Source organism: Myotis myotis, unplaced genomic scaffold (genome assembly GCF_014108235.1).
Source record: "Myotis myotis isolate mMyoMyo1 unplaced genomic scaffold, mMyoMyo1.p scaffold_m19_p_1, whole genome shotgun sequence".
NCBI classification, from domain to species: Eukaryota; Metazoa; Chordata; class Mammalia; order Chiroptera; family Vespertilionidae; genus Myotis; species Myotis myotis.
Window position 1 is genome coordinate 9038692 of NW_023416313.1, and position 17179 is coordinate 9055870.

The window sequence follows — 17179 nt, forward strand, 5'->3', positions numbered from 1 at the left end:
TATGTATATAGTATCTTATTTAATTTTGCACTCCCAGTATCTGGATTATAATTCCTAACATAATTAGATGAATGACCAAATTTCTAACTAGAGATATTTAAAACTAACGGGTTGTCCCAAAAGATAATGAGTTCTCTAACAATGGAGCCAAATATCAGATAATCATTTATTAAAGATGTAGGAGTATTATGCATATATGTATAACCCATGGACACAGACACTAGTGTGGTGAAGGCCTGGGATGGGCTAGAAGGGGTCAATGGGGGAAAAATGAGACATATATAATACTTTCAACAATAAAGACAATAAAAATTTTTTTTAAAAAAGGAGTATTTATGTATCAATAAGAAAATAACCCAAGTGACTTCTAAGGTCCATAAATTGCTCTAACAATCTACTCTAACACTGTTTTCATGAGAGCAGTTTAGTTGGATAGTTGTGATAGGAACTCCGGAGGATAAGCCCCCAAAGCTGACCTAACATCTGTCCTCCTCCTGCAATGCATTGATGTTTTTTTCTTAGGAAGCTGATGGGTTTAAAATACATGATGTGGTCTTCTGGGCTCAAGGTATTTGGACAACGTCAACAAAAAGGAGGCTGCCTATCTGTTCTGTGAGAGAATACCTTTAACATTAATGTCCACTGGTTTAGAAATCCTGTTTCCTTAGTCCTTTGATAAGTATTTCTATAGAGAATAAATGTGCCCTTCTTTATCCTAATTATGGTGACTGCACTTGACCAAAGGCACATGTAGGGTGAGTATGAAAGTGGTAAATTCACCCCTAACCCCACATCCATGACACACAAAAAGAAGTGAAGGATTAAGGCTTATTCGGGTGCCTATCCTTTTGTGCAACCTGGAATTACTTAATGTGTAAACAAATGGGTTCAAATGTGGGTCTTGACAACATCTCACATTATCCTCTTCAAGTATGTTTCTTTCCCAGAGTTGCCAAGTCACCTCCTATCAGAGACACTGTATAGACACAGGCACTACATATACTGATTTTACTTAGCACTTAGTGAATGTTGAATATGCCTTAAGCACAGCAGGATCTATTTCATTTGTTGAGAATAAATGACCATACTCTGTTCAGCATGTACAAAGCTGTTGGTTTATTCAGCTGCAAAGTTGGGGAAAGGATTCCTTTAGGAGTGAATAGCAAAAACGTGTTTATGAGCAAGGCATTTTTATACATACACGCACACATGCAACACACACACACACACAGAGAAAAAGGAACATATATAAGTACATAAACATCAACATATTTTTAGATTTCTCTATCTTTCCCACCTCCCCTTAAAAAACAGATTGTAACATTTTAAAAACCAGTTTCACAGGAAACATCTACATAGGAACAGTTTCTGATACATTCAGTTACACTAACAGTATGATACGGTTTCAGTTCAATAATTTTCCACTACCAAACATTTTTTCTAGCCCCTCCTTTTTTTTCTTGAAGACAACTAAGGCTCAGCAGAAATACCCATTAGGTTATAAACATCCTTCTATCTCCTAAAGTTGCTACACATTTATAGACTTTGTGATTCCATTAATGCTTTAAGGTTTTGATGCCATAACTGTAGACAGTTATGGAGAATAGGAAAAAGCAAAACTAAAATAAGGGTGTATAAGATAAATCTTTAACAATCTATTTTCTGAATCCTTTAGATGCCGTCAACCAGGATCATACAGTTTTCAGTCTTTATGGTGTGAAAAGATCTAACGGTCTCATGCATTTTATTTATGTTGACTTCTACATTTTGACTCATCTAAATAAACACTGCAAGGCCCATTTACAAGAGTACATATACTTCCTTGTTCAGATAGATCTAAAGCTAATCTGTAGGAAAACAATGAGACTAAAAAACTCTAACTTCAGGCTATATTAGGCTGAGACTTTCCATAGTAAGGTTCTTTACAGTTAGAAGCGATCCTGGAAAGTTTGCAATGGATGGGAAAGTGCATTAAGTGCTGCTCCAGGAAACATACAGACTGAAACACTTTAACCCACTAGCAGTTAGTATAGAAAACATAAATGCTCTCTTAATAATCCTTTCTCTTTGGTCTTTTGGAATGTATTTTATTTCCTCTTGACTAAAGTCTGGGTGCCAAGACGCAGGAAATATATTTCTTATAGAACAGGTGCCTGTTTAATGCCATGTGCAGACCTATCTATATAAAAGCTGTGAGATAAATCATATTCCCACCATTTTCTTTTGTAGTTATTCAATTTTAACTACCTCCCTAAAATTAATGTCAGAGAAGAGTATGCTTAGGAAGGTACTATTGGGAGTAGCTAACCTCCCACTTTCCACAATGGCTGTTGTGAAGGCTGGGTAAGAAAAGAGAGAGTAGCCTACTCTGTCCTTCCCATTAATCATTAGTTAGAGTCTATTCAGTCAGGCAGAGTAAATTGGGGGGAGAACTGAATGAGGAGAATAGTCAATTTATTTTTTGCAACAGTCCCTTTTTACGAATTCTCTATTGAAGTTCTTGTTTTATCCACAGGGTCTGTCAAAGTGAGTGCTCACATGCATATTTTCTGTAGTTGACTGACGGGCCTCTTGGATAGATATTCAGCTTGTCAGGACAGGGCAGTTTGGTTGAGAAGGCATTCCTTTCTCAGCTCTGGGCTGTGTAACTTGTACTACTTTCTCAATCAGAAACATAGGACACCAGAGCAAATGGTGAATCTTTACAGTGATGCAGTTAGGAGTTTGTTAACTGCCTTTTGGAAGTCAGTGTAAGAGTAAGTGGTGTTGATGGGTTCAGTGCGGGTTGTTTCCTTAACTGTTTTAGTTAACCAGCCACAGCAACAACCAGAAACACATGAATTAGGGATCTGTTTTAGAAATTCAGGGATGGGAGTGGCTCTACTCAAGGTTCGGCTTAACTGTTTGGTGGCAAATTGCAGTGCTCCATTTAGAGTGGCGTGATCTCTGGAAAGCCGGCTGGGACTTGTCAGCGGCTTTTGAAAAGGTGGGACTCCACAAGAAGCCAGAGGTGGCCACTCAGGAATCGGCTCCAGTTTGGGTACACAATGGGAGCAATAGGAGAGTCTTAGACCTATCTCTCGAAGTATATGGACCGGTGTGTCCTGATCTAAGAGTCTAGCATGATATAACCAGGAATTAGGATTTAAAGGTCTCCAAGTAGTTGAATATTTTAAAAGGCACTTAACCTGCCAGGCAAGACTCTCCAGACGTGTCAGGTTGGGCACCACAGGGTCCTCTTCTTCAGAGTAATCCCAATCTTCCCCAAAACTCTCATTTAGGTAGTTAGCACTTTCTTCTTCCTCACTTTCTGATTCTGTTAAGCGATCAGGAGAGGGAATTCTGGGACCCATAAGGATAGGAAAGAAGGAACCAGAAAGAAGTAACAATTGAAGCCAGCAAAACACTAACACTGGCAAATAGAACAAAAGATGAAAAATCCTTTCACCAAGATTAACTTGCCTGTTTCTGAGTCCGTTACACACACAGTATGCCTTTGACTTGCACCACTATGCAGTTGGAGATTATGTTGTATAGTCTTCACTTACAAAGAAGACATCTCGGTTCTCAGGACCAGTTCAGTGTGTAAAAGTTAGTCACTTACCAGCGGCACAGGTCAGAGTCTCTCCTTTAAATCCTGGCTACCCAAGAAGAGAAGGGGTCCTCATATAGGCAAGCTGATTTTCTTAGTGTGGTCTCACCTGGCTGTGATACTGTGAAGAGACACTTGTGTCCTCTGTTTTGTTGTCAGGGATATTATATCTACTTGGTAATGAAAAGAAGCTCAGTGGTCGGCTTCATAGTCTGCTGGTGCAGCAAATTTTGTGCAGGGGATGGTGGGATGAGTTGTCAAGGACATCTCCTATGAACGGATCCGACGTTTTCCATAAGTGGTACAAATGCCCTTGGAAACTGGTGACTTAGCTGTTGGACTATCTGGAAAGGTAGCCTTCACCTGTAAATGAGAAGACTAGACACGTGATATTAAAGCCTGAAAGCACTAGGTAACATTACTGTCTGTCTAGCTATGAGTATCCAAGAACATGGATGCTGAACAAGAAATCTTCTTAACTTTCCCATCTCTATTTCATAGGCTTAGGCAGATTTTCCTATTGGGAATGGTTCCTAAAATCATAAAATTGGGAAGGAGAGCCTAGGCCCATTTTAATCCTTTGTTGGTACATATCTGGGCCAGTTTTTTTTTTTTACATATGCAGTTCTAGCCCAGATCTTCCACAAAGCAGATCCCTTATGTCCCACACTCCAAGTAGAGAGCTATAAAACTATTTTACATTCTTTTGCCTTTAGATATGCTTGGTGGGATTAGTTTTAAGATACGTGTCCTGCTTGTACAGCTGCTAGAGCAGTGGTTCTCAACCTTCTGGCCCTTTAAATACAGTTCCTCACGTTGTGACCCAGCCATAAAATTATTTTCGTGGCTACTTCATAACTGTAATGTTGCTACTGTTATGAATCATAATGTAAATATCTGATATGCAGGATGGTCTTAGGCGACCCCTGTGAAAGGGTCGTTTGTTTGCCACTGTGCTAGATATTAATTAGGACTTCTGCTGGGACCCAGAGGTGGTAGTCATGTGACCCCACTCTACAGATATGAGAAGATGGCAGGTATAAATCTAAATATAATAGGAATTACACTGAATGTAAACAAGTTAAACTCACAATTAAAAGGCAGATACACTGAATTAAAAAAACGAAACAAGACTCAATAATATGTCGCTAACAAAAGACATTTTAAAGCAAAAAAAAAAAACCACACAAAAGAAACCACGCAGAAAGGTTAAAAAAAATGATGAAAAAATATAGCAATTTTAACATACAACAACAAGAAAAGATTTTAAGCCAAAAATTATAAGGAACAGAGATGGATGATAATATTGGTAAAAGAAATTAAATAAAGTGATATACAGTTAAATCCTCACTTAACGTTGCTAATAGGCTGTGCATTTTTAAACAAAATGATGTTACCATAGGCTAATTGATATAAACAAGAGTTAGGTTCCTATGGCATCTCATCAACATTATAAGGAAGTGACCTTGAATGAAACGATGTTATTCAATGTTACTGAGGACTTGCTGTTCTTATCATATATTCACCTGAAAACACATACTCAAAATTTCTCAAGTAACCACTGATAGAACTGAAGGGGGATATATAAGCAGAGATACAAAAAGCATTAAAAACAGTTAAAATATTAACATACTTTGAGTATTACATAAGTAAACAGAACAATACCAACCAATACAGTGGGGCCTTGACTTCAGAGTTTAATTCGTTCCGTGACGGAGCTCATAACTCAAATTACTCGTACGCCAAATCACTGTGACGTTCGCTGCACCAACTAGCGGTGGGGTATCTGAAGCTGGCTCATAACCCGAATTTGGCCAAGAGACTCGGCCAAGAGACGGCTCATATCTCAAAAAAACTCGTTAGTTGGGACACTCGTAAGTCAAGGCCCCACTGTAGGTATTTGAGTATGCACACACACAAATAGATCATGCATAAGGTTATAAAGTATAATTAGGGTCATTTCATTCAGACTAAATCTCTGACCACAATACAAAAAAAGCAGATATTAAGTGTTACTTAAAAGTAATCCCCTGGGAAGGGCGGGTTCAGGGTGGAGGTCAATGGGAAAAAGACAACAAAGGGACATCTGTAATACTTTAAATAATAAAGATAAATTAAAAAGAAAAAATAATCCTATGCTGAGACATAAATGATTCAGGGGTTAAAATGGAAATTATAAAGGATATTAAAAATATTAATACCGAATAATAATATAGACTACCTGCAAGGCATAATTTATAGGACATGGCCAAACCAGTACATAAAAGAAATGTATAGCTTTGAATACACTGATGAGAAAAACAAGGAAATTTAAATATCTACAAGTTTAAAAATAAATAAATATCCACAAGTTAAGAATTCAAGATAATGCAAAAGAGCAACAGCAAAATAAGGCAGGAAGGAAATAATAAAGGCAGAAATGAAATTAGTATATAAAATAGTAATAAAGACAGATAAAACTAAAATATTTTCTGAAAATATGAAATAAAAAACAAAACTGGCAAGACTTATCAAAAACGTTTAAAAATAACAAAGACTAAAAAACAAACAAACAGGACATACTAAAATAGGAAATTCTAGATGAAATGGCTAAATTCTAGAATAAAACACTGAAATTCATACAGGAAGAAACAGGTAACTTTAATAGAATAAATTAGTAAGTATTAAAGAAAGGTAAAAACTACCTATTAAAAATATCAAGACCCTATGGTTTTATAATGGAGTCCCACTAATTCCTAGAAGATTCATATCTATTTTACATAAATTGTTCCAGAAAAAAAGAAAAATATGTATAAACTGACTAACTCCTTTATGAATATAATAAAATATTAATTCTAAACCTAGATATGAACCAAATAGGAAAAGTATAGGCCCATTTCACTTGCAAAAATTCCAAATATTACCCAACAAGACTAAATGTGTATTAAAGAAAAGAAAAATATGTTATAATCAGATAGAGCTTATCCCAGGAAAAGACTTTCCCAACTTGGGAAAATTTCTAAAATAAGTCAATAAAGCAAACAAATAAACAACAGATAAATTTATCAACTGTGGATATTTAACCTTTGTTAGTTCCTGATCAACACCTATTCATGCTTTAAAAATCAAAGTAAAACATTCTTACCAAACTAGCAAAAGAAAGTTACTTTCTCAACTTGGTAAAGGTTATTAACCAAAATCTTTTAGCAAATAAAGGGTGTCCCAAAATTCACGCAAGAAGTAATTTTGATAGAAAATACAGGTTTATAATTAAAAATTGTAAATTTCTTATTGATACAGTATAGGGTTATGTATGGAATAGCATATCAGGTAAATGGCCTCCACAGCTTTGCTGGCACATACCACACTCTTTTGTTGAAATTTTCCATGACCGTTTTGCATAAATGTGGCTGAATTTCGTTGATACAGCACTCAATTTCCTCCTTCAAGGCATGGGTGGTCGTGGGCTTGTTGGCATAAACCTTAGACTTCAAAATACCCCAAAGAAAAAAGTCCAATGGCGTTAAATCGCATGATCTGGGCGGCCAATTCTGATCACCAAAATGGGAAATTACACAACCAGGAAATGACTCATGCAGTATTGAATTGTTTCTCGGGCTGTATGGCATGTGGCACCGTCTTATTGAAACCACATGTCGTCCACATCCATATCTTGCAATTTAGGTACAAAAAACTGGATTATCATGTCGTGATAGCGAGCACCATTAACTACTGTTGCCTGAACAGCCGCATTTTTGAAGAAGAATGGTCCGATGATGCCTCCAGCCCAAAATCCACACCAAACAGTGACACGTTGTGGTTGCATTTGTTTCTCAACAATCACTCGTGGATTTTTCTGAACCCCAAATGCGACAATTTTGTTGATTAACCAAGCCATCAAGATGAAAATGAGCCTCATCGCTGAAGATGGTTTTGTTTGAAAAATCAGCATCCACTTGCTGTTGTTCCATAATGCATTCAACGAACTCTCTTCGCTGTGCATGGTCAGTAGGCTTCAGTTCTTGAGTCAACTGAACTTTGTAAGCAGGGTAATGCAAATCTTTCGTGAGAATACGCTGTAGAGAGCTTTTTGAAATGTCCAATTCTTGACCACGGCGCCGAATTGATGTCCCTGGACTCTTAGCAACACTCTCACGAACTGCTTCGATGTTTTGTGTTGAACGACTTGTTGAAGGACGGCCAGGGTGTTTAAGATCACTAATTGATCCAGTCTCCCTAAATTTTTTAATTAATCTCTTCACAGTTGATGAAGTTAAATCACTATTCCGACCATATTTTGTACGAAAATTGCGAACTGTGGCTGCCAAACCTTCATTATTTTTAAAATATTGCTCAACAATGAAAATGCGTTGTTCTTTTGTGTAGCGCTCCATTTTTAATAACCCTGAACTGTCAGCTGTCACGCTTTTTTTCCCGTTGGCAACACTTTACGGCACAAATGGCGTAAAATTCAAATCTTGCATGAATTTTGGGACACCCTTTATTATCCTAAGTGAGAAACTTTAGATATATTCCCTTAAAAAAAAAAAGAAATTAGATAAGGATGACTATGAAGATTGATAATGACAAAGAACCAAAAGTTCTAATCGATGTTATAATAAATTTAAGACTAACATGTAAATAATTAAAGCTAATAAAGAGCTCAACAAAGTTTCTGGATCTGAGATTAACCATGTATGAATAGTCATTAATTTATTTATATAGCACATTATTTGCTACATACTATTCTAGAAACTGCTTAAATGTTAACTTGTTTTAAAATCTCCTACAAACCCTATTAACCCTTTTCGGTCCAACGTCGAGGCTGACTCGACACACCAGGTGCTAGGAGCAGGTCCAACATCGAGGCTGAAGTCGACACCGCAAACCGGTTCAACATTCAATCCTGTCAATTAATTTGGACCAGACTGTTTGAATTCCAAAAATAAAATTGGACTGCAAAGGGTTAAGATAGGTACTTTTATTGTCCCCATTTACACACGGCTTAAGCTACTTAGCCAAGGTCACACATCTACTGATAGTCAGAATTTGAGCCCAGGGCACACTTAATTTCTATACCAGTAATACTAACTAGAAAATGCATCACAGAAATACCTTTCACAAGGTAAATTACAAGGTCAAAAAAATATGAATTTAATCACATCAAAATAAGAACAAAGTTTACAAATCAACAATAAGAAGTAGCAACTTCAGTAAAGAAATGGGCAAAGGACAAAAACATCCCATTTACAGAAGGGAAAAGCCACAAGTTCTTAGCCATATGAGTAAAGGGATACCACTTTATTCCATTAGTTTGGCAAAAAATTAGAAAGCTGGACAATGTCAGTGAGGAGACTAAAGGGACCCCCTTTAGAAACCAACAATTATAGGTTGGGAGAACCTTTCTGAAGAGCAATTGGCAGCACTACTTAGCCAAACTATTTACACACCTCATGATCTAGCAATTCTACTCTTGGGTAAATAAAGCAAAGAAATTCTCTTAAGACCAACATGCATTCTGGTGCTTTATCTTTGATGGTAAAGAATTAGAAGCATTCTAGGTTTCCATCACTGGAGGAGTGGCTAGGTAAAATGTGATGAAAACACATTAAAGTATACACTGCAAATGGTTGGACTAAAAAGCATAGCTCTAAATGGAAAAAGCAAAACCCAAAATAGTAAATCCCATTTATGCCATTCTGTAGGAGTGATTTAAAAAATGAGTCAGTAGGCATCTCCAGTTTCAAATACACACTGAGTTGTAGTAATAAGGTTATATAGTATGGTTTCATGTCAGTATTAGTCCTTTAAAAAAATATTTCTTTGGCTTCTATACATTCTATTTATTTACTTCAGTTCCCAACAGTGTCTGGTACATATTAGGGACTTAGCAATCTTTTTGAAAAAATTACTGAGGGAATGAAGAAGGGCTGCTGTAACTGTATGTACAAATATGTTCAATTTTTATTTGAGGGAGCCAAACATTCCCAAATTATACTTAACTGACTTGTTAATATGTTGGACAAAAATACATTAAAGTTTTTTAAAGCAAGATCAACAAAGATGATGCTACTAAAGCAATATAAAGGAAACTGTTTATAACTTCATCTTTAAGAGAAACAATGCATACAATTTCAAGTTTACAATATTACCTAGTTCAATCTGAAAAAGAAAAATTCAAAACATACCATAAGTCTTTATTTTATTGAGACAGGAGAAGCTGTTGGCTTTTAATTCTTCTGTCCTCTTGTATTTTTATTATTTTCCTTCCAACCAAATTCCATCTGCAAGATCATTGAATACATTTCAGTTAATTGCATTACTCAAAACATGCTGTAAAAGGCTCACTCAAGTAGAAATAAGACAATAAGACAAAGTCTTTTTGCAGGCATATGTAAATTCTAGAATGAACCCATTACTGTTTTTTTCTTTATATCCCATGTGCAGAGTTTTCCCATATCAAAACTGAATTACCACACCTATTCTATATATGCTCATGTATAATTTACCTTTAAAGATTGGGTTTTCTGTAATTTCAGAACTAAACAGCCTTACCATACAAATTCTTTAGTTTTGTTATTTCTTCAACTAAGTTTCCCAAGGACAGGAAAAGATTTATTCCCAAAGTTGCTATTATTTGTTCTTTCCCCCCATAGCACTAAAAGTAAAATTCAAGAAATAGGTTAAGCTTCAAGACAATGAAACTATGGTGTTTAAATTGTGATGTAGCTTTTTTTTGTTGTTTACCAGCTTTATTCAAGTATAATTGACAAATTAGGTATTTTAACATGATGTAATATTTTGATAAATGTACTCACTACAATTACCACAATCAAACTAATTAACATTATCACCTCAGTTACCATTTTTTGTGGGTGGTGAGAACACTTGAGATCTACACTTTTCAAGTTTCAACTACACATACTAATTACTAACTATAGTTACCATGCTGTACATTAAATCTCCAGAACATACTCATCACTGAAAGTCTATACCCTTTGACCAGGATCTCCATAGTCCCTCCACCTTCCAGCTACTGGTAACTTCCATTCTACTGTTAAAGAGTTTGAATTTTTTAGATTCCACATATAGAAGGATAATGCAGTATTTGTCTTTCTATATCTGCATTATTTCATTTAGCAGAATGTACTCTCGATTGATCCATGTTGTTGCAAATTGTAGGATTTCCTTCTTTTTAAAAGACTGCATATTCCATTGTGTGTATCTCACATCTTTATCCATTCATCCATTGATGGACACTTAGGCTGTTTCCACATATTAGCTACTGTGAATAATGCTGCAGTAAATGTGGGAGTGCAAACACATCTTTGAGATAGTGACTTTATTTCCTTTGAGCATATATACCCAGAAGTGAGATTGCTGGGTCACATGGTTGCTCTATTTTTAATTTTAACTGAGGTGATAATGTTAATTAGTTTGATTGTGGTAACTGTAGTGAGTACATATATCAAACTATCACATCATGTTAAAATATCTAATTTGTCAATTATACTTGAATAAAGCTGGTAAACAACAAAAAAAATGCTACATCACCATTTAAACACCATAGTTTTACTGTCTTGAAGTTTAACCTATTTCATACTATTTTCTAAAACGGCTGTATTAATTTACATTCCCACCAACAGGTATAAGGTTTCCTTTTTCTCACATCCTTGCCAACATAGTTTTCTTTTGACTTTTTGATAATAGCCATCATAACAGGTGCCATGTATTATCCTATTGTAGTTTTGACTTGCATTTCCCTGATAGTTAGTGATGTTAAGCACTTTTCATATACCTGTTGGCCATTAATATGTCTTCTTTGGAAAAATGTCTATTCAGATCTTTTGCTCCCATCTTTAATTATTTTTTTGATATTGAGTTGTATGAGTTCCTTATATATTTTGGATATTAATCCCTTTTGGAATAAATGGTTTGCAAATATTTTGTCCCACTGCAAAGGTTACCGTTTCATTTTGCAGTCTATTATCTTTTAAAAACGTTTCTAGATTATAATGTTCAAAAAGTACTGAAAATGTTATTAATCCTAAAAAAAAAAAAAAAAAAAAAAAAAAAAAAGAAAAAAGAATTAAAATATAGTTAGGCTGACCTCTGGTGGCCAGATGCCTCATCCTTTGGTAACTGACAAAACTGTATGAAGTTGCCCCTGGCTAGTTTGGCTCAGTGGATAAGTGTACACCTGTGGATTGAATGGTCCCTCAGACTGAATGGTCCCAGGTTCAATTCCGGTCAAGGGCAAGTACCTTGGTTGCGGGCTTGATCCCAGCCCCGGATGGGAGACAAACAAACGATGTGTCTCTCTCACATTGATGTTTCTCTCTGTCTCTCCTCCTCCCTCCCACTCTTTAAAAATCAATGGAAAAATACTCTCGGGTGAGGATTAACAACAAATGAAGTCATTTCTCATTTGTGGCAAGACAGCCAACTAAAATACAGTAAAGGAAATAATATTGTTAGAAACTTCAAACAAAGCAACGAAGGTAGTAGGCACCCAAAGCATAAAGAGAGCTGAGCAAGTAAAGGCCATACAATAAGAAAATGCCTCCAAATATTAGTTTGTTCTAGTAAGTTTACCAGTTGATTGACTTTACATAAAAAACAAATGGAATATATAGAGGTTCTCAAAGTAAGAATAGTTCTGTACTATCCGATACTAGATTCACTTGCTCTAGGTATCTACTGAGCACCTGAAATATGGTTAGTGTAAAATAATGCCCAATTTCAAAGACTTAGCAGGAAAAAATGTAAATTATCTCATTAATTATTTATGTTGATAACATGTTGTGGGGTTAAGGAGTGAATACCCTTTCTAGGCTTCTTTCACCACAACTTTCTGGGCAGTCTACATTTAAGCTATAGTGAGTTTATAAATGTTATCAGTATCCATGCATTCTTAGGCCTCCACATGTTTCCTCTAACTTAAGTAAAAATGCTTTTTCAGGAATTAGACACCTTGATAATTTTGAAATTATGGGCAACCCAAATGCTTTCACATTCACTACTTTGAATACCTAAAACAGAGGTCCTCAAACTTTTTAAACAGGGGCCAGTTCACTGTCCCTCAGACATTCCACACATGCACACTGTGGGCCCGGGATGAGTCAGCTACTAAGCAGGACAGGCAGCGGCAGCAAAAACACCCAGCGAGCTGGATAAATGTTTTCGGCGGGCATATGTGGCCCACGGGCCGCAGTTTGAGGACCCCTGACCTAAAATGTTTAAGGAATTAGGAATATGAAGAGAATGGATGAATAAATTATAGCATATTCATATAACAGAATATTATAGCAAACTGTGCCTCAGTTTCCTCATCTTAAAAGAAGATAAAAGTTACTTCACAAGGGTTGTTTGTAAAGATTAAATGAAATAGAAACCAAGATGGCGGCATAGGTAAACACCGGAAATTGCTGCCTTGCACAACCACTTCAAAAATACAACTAAAAGACAAAATGGACATCATCCAGAACCACAGGAAGGCTGGCTGAATGGAAATTCTACAACTAGAAGGAAAGAGAAAAGCACACTGAGACTCGGAGGAGGTGCAGAAGTGAAGAGGTACGGAGGTGCTGGAAAGGGCTGGCAGCTGAGGACATGGTTGTCTTTTTCAATTGGGAGGGAGTCTCAAGCTCCCGACTGCTCTGAACTCGTTCCAGGTGAGTCTTTGGGGACCCAGACTCATATGGGGAGAAACTGGACTGTCTGGCATTGGTCAGAACTTGAGGGCGGCTTTCTCTCAGAGGTGCTTGCAGCGAATACCGGGACACTGAGAAGCAGGGCCTCTTAGGAGAGGACTGAGGAGCAGCCATAGCTGTTTGCTCCACCCTGTTGATCCCCTGAAACCCCACCCCACCCAAGCTGTGCACAGAGGCTTTTGCATATGAAAGGCCTGGCCCTTTGCAATCTGAAATTACCTGACAAACTGCAGCTGGATCAGAGAAACCCAGAACATCCAAAAGAAGGCCCAAGGCCCCAGAGCAGCTTGCATTGCTTCACAGCTGGGCTCCTGCTGGGTATCCTCAGGCAGAGGCTAAATTAGCACCTCCTTAGATCCAAGAGCCAGAGTACCCAGTGGTCAGAGTGGGACCATCCAATTACAACTCCTCAGATCCATAAGGGACACACTCAGGGGGCAGATTCAGTGAGCACCAAAGCCCCACTGAAGCAAATCTTGCCCCAGAAGAGTGTCTCCAGCACAGAAGTTCTCCCACTGCAGACACAGCTGATTCTCACAGTCAATTGGCCTGGAGGTCAATTCCTCCCAGTGATCCTACAACAGCCAAGGCTTAACTACAACAAGACTGTGCACAAAGCCCACAAAAGGGTGCACCAAGAGTGTCCACCTCCGGTAATTGGGGAGGCTGACCCACTGGGCCCTATAGGACACCTAGCACAGAAAGCCACTCTATCAACACAGGGAAGCAGCCAAAACGCGGAGACAAAGAAACAGGTCACAAATGACAGAAATGGAGGAAAGCAAACTACTGGATATAGAGTTCAAAACCACACTTTTAAGGTTTTTCAAGAATTTTCTAGAAACCGCTGATAAATTTAGTAAGACCCTCAATAAGTCTAGTGAAACCGCCGATAAATTTAGTGAGACCCTCGAGGATATGAAAAAGGACCAACTAGAAATTAAGCATACACTGACTGAAATAAAGAATATTATACAGAATTCCAATAGCAGACTAGAGGATCGCAAGAATCAAGTCAAAGATTTGAAATACGAAGAAGCAAAAAACACCCAACCGGAAAAGCAAAATGAAAAAAGAATCCAAAAATACGAAGATAGTGTAAGGAGCCTCTTGGACAACTTCAAGCGTACCAACATCAGAATTATAGGGGTGCCAGAAGAAGAGAGAGAGCAAGATATTGAAAACCTATTTGAAGAAATAATGACAGAAAACCTCCCCTACCTGGTGAAAGAAATAGACTTACAAGTCCAGGAAGCGCAGAGAACCCCAAACAAAAGGAATCCAAAGAGGACCACACCAAGACACATCATAATTAAAATGCCAAGAGCAAAAGACAAAGAGAGACTCTTAAAAGCAGCAAGAGAAAAACAGTCAGTTACCTACAAGGGAGTACCCATACGATTGTCAGCTGATTTCTCAACAGAAACTTTACAGGCCAGAAGGGAGTGGCAAGAGATATTCAAAGTGATGAATAGCAAGAATCTACAACCAAGATTACTTTACCCAGCAAAGCTATCATTCAGAATTGAAGGTCAGAGAAAGAGCTTCACAGATAAGAAAAAGCTAAAGGAATTCATCACCACCAAACCAGTATTATATGAAATGCTGAAAGGTATTCTTTAAGAAGAGGAAGAAGAAAAATGTAAAGATACAAATTATGAACAACAAATACACATCTATCAACAAGTGAATCTAAAAATCAAGTGAATAAATAATGTGATGAACAGAATAAATTGGTGAATATAATAGAATCAGGGGCATAGAAAGGGAGTGGACTGACTATTCTTGGGGGGGAAGGAGTGTGGGGGGGTGCAGGAAGAGACTGGACAAAAATCGTACACCTATGAATGAGGACAGTGGGGGGGGGGTAAGGGCAGAGGGTGGGGTGGGAACTGGTTAGAGGGGAGCTATGGGGGGAAAAAAGAGGAACAACTGAAAAAAAAATATTAAATGAAATAAAGTGCTCACACCAATGTCTGACACCTAAGTGTCCACAGATGTAAGTTCTTATTATGAAAATATCAATATGAATAAACCTCAAAAACAGTACTGATTGAAAACGGGAAATTGCATATTTGAATATTCATATTAGAACATGACAACAATTGAGTATACTTATTCAGAGATGGATTATAAATTATTAATATATAAAAATTAACAGTGAATTTAGAAAATCCATTACTACTGGCTCTAACAGTAAAGTGCTCACACCAGTATCTGGCACATAAAGGTCCACAGATGTAAGTTATTATTATGAAAACTAGAAGCCTGGTGCATGAAATCCATGCACTCGTGTGTGTGTGTGTGTGTGTGTGTGTGTGTGTGTGTGTGTGTGTCCCTCACCAGGCCTGTGCCCTCTGCAGTCCGGGAACCCTCGGGGGATGTCCAACTAATGGTTTAGGAGCAGGCCTAAGCTGGCAATTGGACACCCTTAGTGCTGCTGTGGAGGTGGGAGAGGGTCCTGCCACCGCTGCTGCACTCGCCAGCTGTGAGCCCAGCATCTGGCTGAGCGAGCACACTGACCACCAGGGTGCAGCTCCTGCGTTGAGCGTCTGCCCCCTGGCGGTCAGTGTGCATTATAGTGACCGGCTGTTCTGCCAATCAGTCGATTTGCATAGTAGCCTTTTATTATATAGGATATCAACATCAATAAACCTCAAAAACAAGACTGATTGAAAAAAGGAAATTAAATACTTGATTATTATTAGAACACAAAACAATAGAGTATATTTATTCAGAGATGTATTATCTATTATTAAAACAAAAATTCAGTGAATTCAGAAAATCCGTTATTGCTGGGTAGGGAAGGTGATTCAATAGGAAAAAAGATGTTTGGGCAGCTCTGTAATCTACTTCTTTCTTTATACATATATTTTTCATTGATTTCAGAGGAAGGGGAGGGGGAGGGGAAGGGAGGGAGAGGGGGGAGAGAGGGAGGGAGGGAGAGAGAGGGAGAGAGGGAGGGAGGGAGGGAGGGAGGGAGAGAGGGAGAGAGAGAGAGAGAGAGAGAGAGAGAGAGAGAGCGAGCTCAATGATGAGAGAGAATCACTGGCTGTTTTCTTGACGCCCCCACTGTGGACTGAGCCTGCAACCCCGGCATGTGCCCTGACCTCCTGGCTCAGGTGGAGGCCGGCTGTAATCTATTTCTTTAGATGGCTGAGTACCGAGATACTCACTCTGGTTTGATATAATTCACTTTTTTTAAAAAAAGTTTAAAGGCCTAGTTCCCCCCGAACGCAGCGCTCCAAATTTCTTTATCTCAACGACCCTGCAAACTTCGAGCCATTCTGCTCTCTCCGAGCACACGGTCGCTACGCACTTGGTGAACGAGGCCCGGGAAGCTGGCGCGCCTGGAGGAGGCTGCCTCAGTTAAATGTGCCTGTGTTCGCGGGGTGCCCCGCCCGCGCCCCTCCCCGCACACCTCCCACCGGCCGGGGCCCAAGGCTGGAAGACAGCGGCCCGCCGCCAGGAGGGGCCCTCGGGACGGCGCCCTCAGCCCACCCGGAACGTCTCCCTTCGCGGCAGAAGCCAGGCCGCGGCCCGGCCCTCAGCACCCGCTATCTTTCCCTTTTCGACGGAGCTCCAAACGAGTCCCTCCTCCCGGCCTCCCCTGCTGTCCTCCCGCTGGATTCCCCTCAGCAGACTCCCGTTCTCACCCAAGGAGAATTTTTTTTTTTTCGCCTCACGCCCTGCCGCACAATCAGGCTAAGCCCAGCGCCGCCACTCCGCTCGCCCTCTCCGTCGGGTACTACTTCCGGGCGAGCCTTCGCCCCGCCTCTTCTGAGAAACGCCACTTCCTACCCGAAAACGGCTGGAGAAACCCTGAGCGCACGCGCCTCAACCGCCATGTTGGAGGTGTGTGATCGCTCTTCCCGCTCCCGCCTCCCGCTGCCGG

The 17179-nt window shown here is 38.9% G+C and overlaps 1 protein-coding gene across 4 annotated transcripts; it reads right to left on the minus strand.

Annotated features, from left to right (window-relative positions):
- Positions 1-1092: 1092 nt before the first annotated feature.
- On the minus strand, positions 1093-17125 carry DCAF16 (DDB1 and CUL4 associated factor 16). Of its 4 annotated transcripts, XM_036329984.1 has the most exons (4): positions 16941-17093; positions 9760-9855; positions 8366-8477; positions 1093-3955 (listed from the first exon to the last, which is right to left on the minus strand). In XM_036329984.1, exon 4 carries the CDS (start codon positions 3351-3353, stop codon positions 2703-2705), a length of 651 nt encoding a protein of 216 aa, XP_036185877.1. In that variant the 5' UTR covers positions 3354-3955; positions 8366-8477; positions 9760-9855; positions 16941-17093; the 3' UTR covers positions 1093-2702. The 4 variants fall into 4 exon arrangements, with proteins under 4 accessions (XP_036185877.1, XP_036185858.1, XP_036185867.1 ...); XM_036329965.1 differs by lacking the exon at positions 8366-8477; XM_036329974.1 differs by lacking the exon at positions 8366-8477 and having other exon boundaries at positions 1093-3970.
- Between the last annotated feature and the right edge of the window lie 54 nt (positions 17126-17179).